The sequence below is a fragment of the Pseudoliparis swirei genome, chromosome 6 (genome assembly GCF_029220125.1).
Source record: "Pseudoliparis swirei isolate HS2019 ecotype Mariana Trench chromosome 6, NWPU_hadal_v1, whole genome shotgun sequence".
Taxonomy (NCBI): Eukaryota; Metazoa; Chordata; class Actinopteri; order Perciformes; family Liparidae; genus Pseudoliparis; species Pseudoliparis swirei.
In genome coordinates, this window is record NC_079393.1 from 16,555,727 (window position 1) to 16,564,245 (window position 8,519).

Consider the following 8,519-nt stretch of genomic DNA (forward strand, 5'->3'; position numbering starts at 1 on the left):
TTTAGACAGACATTGTGGAGTCGAAGTACTGGTACTTTACGTGTTATGTGTATTTCGATGTGTGGAAATGCATTTGTTTGTTACTAGTACTGAACATTGCCAAATAAAGAGCCAATAGACACAATTGGTAAAGAGCTAAATCAAATGAAAAATATTTCTCACTTTGTTTGATCCGGGTTGGTGAAGCTTCTGCTGCCACTGAACTTCTCCAGAAAGAGCTGGACTTGGACTTGACTATTTATAAACTCAAAGCATAAATAGTCTAACATCGTCATATGAAAAAAAACCCGAGAACAATTAAGATGAATATGATAGGGACCGGCAGACCAGGCATGGCCCGACACCGACAGCTTTATTTATTGCAAAGCAGGGCCCTATATCCCAAAAAATAAATATCAAATTAGTCACGAGAATGCAAGGACTTTCAGCCTGTGTTGCAATTTGCTTATGTAGACTTCTGACTAATCCAGGGACCTTGGTTTTCATTAGAATGACATTATAACAAAGAAATTGTCTTCTTTTGTTCTTGCATTTTTAACTGCAGCATTAAAATATTGTTCAACTTTTTTGTTACCTGAAAACACTGTATAACAATTATTTACAATAATATAATTTAAAAGGAGTACTTCATCATGTAATTGATGTTATTACTGAAGAAAAGGGTTGAAGTGTTTCGTCCAAATATCTACTAAACAACTAAATTAATTAACTCAGTATAATAAAGTGATTTAAATGTATTACAAAGGTTACAAAGAACATTTCATAAATACACCAAATTGTTGACTTTCAAAAATATCAATTACTTTTATTGAAATGTATGACAAAGAAATCAAGTGATACAAGTGATCTTAATAAACAAATACAGATGTTTACACATCCACTAAGAAGGTATGTGGCGTCTCAACCAAACCGCAGTACATGTGCGCCTCAGCTTGTTGGGCATGCAGCTCGTAATGTGAGCATCGCTTCGTGTCAGGAGACACTCCACCTCAGTGTGAGTGTGAGTGCGGCTGCCGAACATGTCTGCTGTTGCTGCTGATCAGTTTCGGGTACGCCGTCCCGAGGGAGCGTCCCTGTCTGATGACCACCAGCTCCATCCGACACTGGTCGATGTTGACCAGCACCGTGGTGCGCCTCTCTGTGCTCATGAGGAAGACGATGGTGAAGATCGCCATCTCAAACTCAGGGCTTGTCCCGATGAAGGCGCTGCCAACGGGCTTCACCAAACCGTGCCAGCTGAACTGGAGGTTCAGAACGTGGTCGTCTTGATCGGGCTGAGGGCGGAAACACACGCATGTTCATTTAGTATAATTAAGGATGGAAGACAGGAAGAGAGGCCTCTCTTCATCTGATGGACTGTTGTACTCACCAAGTCGTGGTCCCTGGCCTTGTATCCTTTGTAGTCCAAGTGGCTGTTTTTTTCTTGCAGGTAGAACTGGATCCAGTTGTGAAAACCGATGATTTCTGATCCAGATTTTGTCTCTCCGACAAACACATGCTCGAATCCACAAGAGTCCAGACTAGTGGATGTTTTAGTTCAGAGAAACCAAAACAACATTGATATTACTTAGAAATGATCACGTAACTGTTTACATTATCAGAATACAACCCGTGATTGCTTTCTGTACTCTCTCTGGTAAGTTTGATAGACAGACATGATGATTGGCTGCCGTTTGTGCATCTCACCCTGCGTTTCTCTTCCTGTGATAGAGGTGGAACCAGATCAGAAACAGCTGACTCTTGAAGCTCCTCAGGTCAGCGCTGGACTGCCTTTTGCTCACCAGGTACCGATGAGCCCTCTACGGATCACAATTATGACATCGGCTCATACAGAGAACAGGCAGCCACGGGCAAAAACATAATCCATATTCAGATGTATTCTTATATTTCATTCTTTGTAAATTTACAATACACCATTTAACTTTGCTCTACAAAAATTTCTTTAAAAAAAAGTTCTAACTAAACAACTAAAGTGTTACAAAAGTCACACGATTAAAACATGTATTGAACTTGACTGTTGAAAGAATTATTCAATGTACAATAAACAGACTTACTGACACTCGGTGAGGAAATACTTCAGAGTATCTTGAACAGGTTTTAGACACAGTACTACTCTACTACTGGTATGATGTGTTACTAAGTACTCCACTGCACCCTGTACTGCCCATGATTGTGTATGTGACAAACATTGTTGGTGTGAGAAGCTCTTCTAACAAACTTGAAGGAACCAAATACTCAAATAGGGTATTGTTCTCTGCAACAAAAAGTGAAGCCCTGATGTGAGCTCCAGCCTTCAGGTCCACCTAACAAGTACTGCATGTTCTTTCCATCCGATTCTCTCTGGGGAGACCATGAGGCCAACTCAGCATTCCACAGCTGCACACAGATGTTTTTTCTCTCTCTCTCAAATACTGAAGTAATGTGTTCAGAGCTGAAGTGTGGCTCAACACCATACAATGTTGCGAAACAACAAACTGGAACGAGTCAGTGGGAAACAAAAATACTGAGAATACTGCTTATCTACATTCTACATTTCACTCTGAGAAGACATCCAGACAAACACAACAACAAATGCAAGGAATGAGGCGTTGTGCAAGAGGAACTAGCACAAGATGGTCAAAACCTGTGGCTGGGTAGATGCGACTGGTTGTAACATGTCAAATGTACCTTCATGACTTCTGTCTCTAAGACGGCATCCAGGAAGAGATTCATCTCGGCCTGCTCCTCTGTCGTGACTCGCTCAGCCACGCCTGTGGACCGCTCATAGTTGTCCAGGAGTTTAATCAACACTGCAGGAACACAAGTTCCATTTAACACAGTGAAGTCTGCAAATGGGCTGCACTGTTGTGCACAGAGAGAGAACATAGAGATGCATGTGTGTGTTGAAGAGACACTTACGGGAGAAGGTGGTTGTGTTGGTGAGCTTGCGCTCGTTAACGTTGGAGAACAGAGGCTGGGAAGCGTGATCCGGCACGACATGGCTGCCCGGGCTCACAAAGCTGGCTCTGCCCTGCAAAGGTCAAACACGGCATGTATATATTTATGTATATCTGAGGCAACAGAAGATAATCTGAGTGTTGTCAGAAGAACTATGTGCTATACCTGAACAGAGATGGTGTAGTCGGTATCAGGAGTCAGGCGATTGACGTCCAACGTCCACAGCTCATTGAAAATATTGGACAGCTCCTGGTTTACAGCTGGTCTGTTACACAAAGTAAAAAGTGACCAATACTAGCAATGTCAACAAAGACATTAACACTTGACACATGTTCTGACCGGCTACTGTACCTCGATGCGTCCAGTCCACTGAGACACACAGCCAGAAGGGCGAGCAGTCCACAGAACCTGTACAACACATGTTTGACACATTTTATATAAATACATGAAATAAAAAAACATGCATCTGATCAAATGTAGTATATGTTTGTCTACCAACACAAACGAATACTTGTTGTTGTACTACAGGCATAAAATAACGTAAGAAACTTAACTAAAGTGATTACATTCATTTAAATAAATATTAGTTATAGGAAAAAACACAACAATAAAACGAGACACACCTTGCAGCCATGATGCTCCTTCCAGTCCTTGAGCTCGCACTGCAGAGCCTCTCTGGTCTCGTCTTAACTCGCTCTTCATATCGCGCAGGGGTTGCACCGCGTACATTAATGCGCATGGGCAGATCGGTACGAACGCGCTCTGGTGTCAGTGTTCACTGTACAGCCGACAGAGGGCGCTCTCCCATTGATGTGATGCACTTCTGCCAAACGTGTTCATACACTACACATATCGGCGACGGATGGCGATGAAGTGAAGGCAACCTTCTTCTTTTATGACACAACTTTCTTACAGCGTTTCGACACGTCGTTCCTTGGTCAATGAAACTTCTCTGGAGCTCAAATGCAGGGAGGGACCGCGTTCACGACTCTTGGTAAATGCATCAAAACAATGGAGAACATCTGGAAGCCAGCAGGCCCAGAAGCTGTACCTCTATGGACACAAGAGAAACATCTAAATAGGGTCACCCTCAAAGCTTGTGCTCACTGGCTGGATATTCCCAATTAAGTCGTTTTTAATGTAATTGCCACAAACTAACAAGTGGCATTAGTTGATCTGGATTCAATGTCAACTTTGAGGTTGGACATGGATTTTAGGAAGGACCTGAAGGAGCTAGGAAGGACCTAGGAAGGACCTGATGATTCCCCAGTTTCTATGTTTTGACTCTGGTGCATCATTTAGACATGATTGATAATAGTTTAACTTCAAGGCTTGAGGCAAAACAGTGTTTATTATTACTAAATCAGCTTTTATTATTACTAACATGCTCACGCTCCAACCTTACTTGCCCCGGACTGTATTTTGATTACCCTGACTTGTCCCTTCACAGTTGTACTATGGACACCAGTAAGTTATATAGTTCTTTGATAGAACACATACCCAACGTTTGCATTTAATGACAGTCAGCTTTTAAACAGTATTTCAAACTACATGTATAAATGTGAGTTATCAATGCCTGCTATTGAATGATCTTTTATAGCATGCTCAAGCAGTTTAGAGTTGCTAACCTTGAGTCAATACCACCAGCAAACGTCCTTCAATGCAGTGAGAGACGCGTCAGTGTAGTTCAACAGAACCCGAACTAGACGAGAAATGACAGCTGTATCATTGTACAAATGTATACGTCACATTGAATGCAGACTAAAGCAGATGATTTAAGTACACACAAGTCAATGCTACATACAATTCACTTATGACTCATCGACATTCAGTAATTATAGCTGCGTCTGTCAAATCTAGCTCTAAACTGACTTATATATAGCAATCTTGCATGAATACCTACATTATTAAAAGTTATTGGACTATCAGAATATAACGAGTTGTAGCTTATTGACAGTCTTTTAAGACGGATAGACTTTTACAACATGCTTCTTTGACAGATTACACTCAACAGTTAGATAGCAAAGCTTTAAGACATGAAATTGGCTGCGACATCGTAGTGAATTTCACAGTTGAAGCATCACATCATACATACATTAGTTAGTACATTAATATTAGTAACTGGACCAGAAAGGCATTGTCGTATGCTAATGGATCGAATGTCAAGCGATAAAATGTTAGAAATGAAATTAGTAATGATAATTGAAGATTGCTGCTGATAGTCAACATATGTACAAGCCATAGTTATGGAATACTGATCTAACATGTATTCAATGATACTAAGTGAGAAATGAACAGTAGTTACACAAGTATTAATACAGAAGCAGATGGAGAGATACATGTCTGAACTTGTCAGTGACATTTGCGATGTACGTCCTTGAGCTAAGACGCTTACACGTAGATGATGAGATGTATGAGTACTTCAGCTAACTGACAGAACATGCACAGATTGTCATTAAATTACTGACACTACAAATTGGGAGATCTCTAGATCCAATTGCTCGAAACTAAACAATACTTAGATCCTAAGTATCCAAGAATACTTCATGAAACAATGTCTTGCATGATTACAAGATGCTTCTATGAATACTTTTGAGACAAAGAGTTTCCATTTAGGAATAGTACTTAGCTTGCAGTTTCATCTACACAAATTCAGCTTCTAATTTGGCAGATAGCGTGCACTTACGTTGACTTTCTCTGAGAATAAGCCAGTCTGCTGAAAGACAAAGCTCAGCTAAATGGATTTTTTCTGAAGTTCTTAAAATATTTATCAGCAATGAGTTTGAACAAAAAGTACTATCCCGATCTGATGACAGCTTCACATAAGTTTGATTTTTTCATTTCACTTGAAAGATATGAATCTAAATAGTGTATTGCTAGCATAATTTACAAATGATATTTTAGCAAGACAAGCAGTTGATAGTCTGAAATTTATAATGAATTAGTAGAATTATACTATCAAGTAGCTCATAGACCAAAGTAAATTAAATATTACACATCATCATAATTGTGATAACAGTTCTATGATAACAGGTTGGATCATTGAACACTCATCTGTGGCAATCTAATTCTTCAACATAGCTTATTTCTCGACTATGAGCTGTTAACTCTTTATCAGTTGATTCTATAGGTGCAGATCGCGTTGTGACTCGTACCTGTCTCAAATTGTACTTATAGCAGCGATAAAGAGGTGACAAGCAGTGACGGTCCATCTATCTCAAGAACCAGTTGGACAAATGCTGTTATTAATGTTAACTCTGCTTAGAATAAATATTACATAAGTTTTACTTCACCAGTATTCACCACTTAATGATCTTGCACTCCATCGGCTTAGAGTCTAAACGACTTCATTCATGCTCATGAATCAGCCAGTAAAGCCATGCGAAATTTTCCAAACTTTGGTTGTTGCTGATTACTATGACATAATATCTAATAAATGCAGTCTGTAACACATGAACTTAAACTTAATTACAACATTACTGTTTTGTCCTATTAGCTGTTAATAGATAACATTTTAATTGTTATTATTATAGTTATCATATAGATATTCAGCTTATCTAACATTGTTTTATTTAAAGTTTGAATGCAATCTGTATCAACTGTAATAAGACGTCATATACAATATACGGTATCAGATTGTTATAAATTACATATCTTAAACTATTGCAACATTTAAGCCTAGAAGTTACATATATAATAATCAATTGTGTTTTAAAACAAATGACACATTAAGACTTTTGTATGCTCCCTCCACTATGATGTAGCTTGTACTAATTGGTTCTCACTGCACTGACTATGTTTCAATTAAGCTGGCTACTAGTTGTGTTCATAATGTCAAATTTAGATCTGCAATAAGCTATGGATGAACACTTCACTCTCAACTGCAGTTACTGAGCTGATAAAGCATTCAATTCTACTCAAAGTAAAATCATAGTTATCTATTCTACTCTTATCATAGAACATACGACATGGAGTGCTTCAGTCACTGGTCCCATGTGTGCTGTCAGACTCCAGGCCTGTGTCAGGTCGATGTCTGTCCTCAGCGACTCATCTCACTCAGCATCGCTGCGGCACCACACTGTCGCATGCTACAGTGACACTATCTCGATGTGCTAACCACACAGTCTGATCATCTAGCAGGATACTATCGTTAACATAAGACATAGGATTCGATTATTTAACAAAAGAGCTGAAAAGATTAGCGCTTCACATTAGACTATGCAAGAAGTTCAATCGATCCATGATTTGTACAGTTATCAGTTCATTAACTCTACGAAGTTCAGTAAGAACTTATTTGATCCTTATTCCGAGCACGCCTAGGCTTAATACGCAGTTGTAATCCTTCAAGCCATGATGCCTATGATATCTGCTAAGCATCAGCCTGTTCAGTGTGGTAATCAAAACAGGCAACCCTGAGTAGCCACATCATACTGTCATGATAAGCAGAATGAAATCTGAGGTAGATTGAGAATTAGGTAGTAATGAATGTCTACCCACTCATTTAACTAACTGGATATAGTTAGAAGTGATATTAATTGATGTGAGACTACGTAATAATATCAAGGAAATTCTAATGAACACAGTTGTGATATGAAAACTAAAGTCATGGAACTAATGGTACCATTCAAGTTTAGCCGGAATTAAATGTGCAGTCATGGTTTGTATTAGTAGCTAGTCCAGAGTCTGAACCAATAAGGTATGCAAACTATCAGATATTGCCATGAAAATGTGGCAATTGAATGACTGCTGTGTGGCTCAGTGAATCTGAGGGTATAAACGGGAAAGTTTTAGAAAAATGCAGCTTTCACTTCATGTGGTTCAGAACTGAACTCGTGTCGACCCAAATGACTGAGGCCGTGGGACAAGATTCGCATCCTCTTACTATAAGCAAGCTGCGTTCTGATTGAAGGTATCACCATGCTAAGCCGTGAAATCAATCGAAGTATGACTTGATTCAAGATCATTCTGTAAAATATGCAATTAAATATCTCTGTAAACATGAATGAGAAAGTAATCTTGACTTCTTTCTGAAATGTGAATATCATGGATTACATAATGACTCAGTCAGATCTTAACCTATCTGAATTAGTCAGATTCTTATTTGGTCACTTTCAATTAACCTATTCCAGTCCTTAAGCCTTTCAGGAAACTACACATCCCGAAATATAAACCCGTGTAGAAACTGTAATTTGACAAATGTAATCAAACTCCTATACCATTCATCTAAGATCAACATCTATAACAAACAAACTATTGCGATGATTGACATTAAATTCGTTATTTAATTTGATCTATGCAAACTTCAACATATTTGTTGTGATGTCAGATATGATTGTAATTTGCAATATATTTAACCAAGAACATTAATTTATTGATGATTAACTCAGTTTTAATTAAAATCCAAAACCCCTCCATTCTTTACTTATTAAAAAGAAATTAAATATTGCGTATAATATAGAAAAATCACATCCAATTATAAACATTCTGTAGACATTACACAAAATTAACATGTTTTAGTATATTCGGGTTTAATGTATTAACTAACATTGAACAATTGGAATTTTGGTGCAAATCCGATTTAC

The 8,519-nt window shown here is 38.5% G+C and overlaps 1 protein-coding gene across 1 annotated transcript; it reads right to left on the reverse strand.

Annotated features, from left to right (window-relative positions):
• Nucleotides 1–776: 776 nt before the first annotated feature.
• Nucleotides 777–3,691, reverse strand: endouc (endonuclease, polyU-specific C). Its single transcript, XM_056416951.1, has 8 exons — nt 3,561–3,691; nt 3,289–3,345; nt 3,103–3,202; nt 2,899–3,010; nt 2,668–2,789; nt 1,687–1,799; nt 1,370–1,520; nt 777–1,274 (listed from the first exon to the last, which is right to left on the reverse strand). The coding sequence occupies exons 1-8, from the start codon at nt 3,674–3,676 to the stop codon at nt 990–992; spliced, it is 1,056 nt and encodes a 351-aa protein (XP_056272926.1). The 5' UTR covers nt 3,677–3,691; the 3' UTR covers nt 777–989.
• Nucleotides 3,692–8,519: the final 4,828 nt, after the last annotated feature.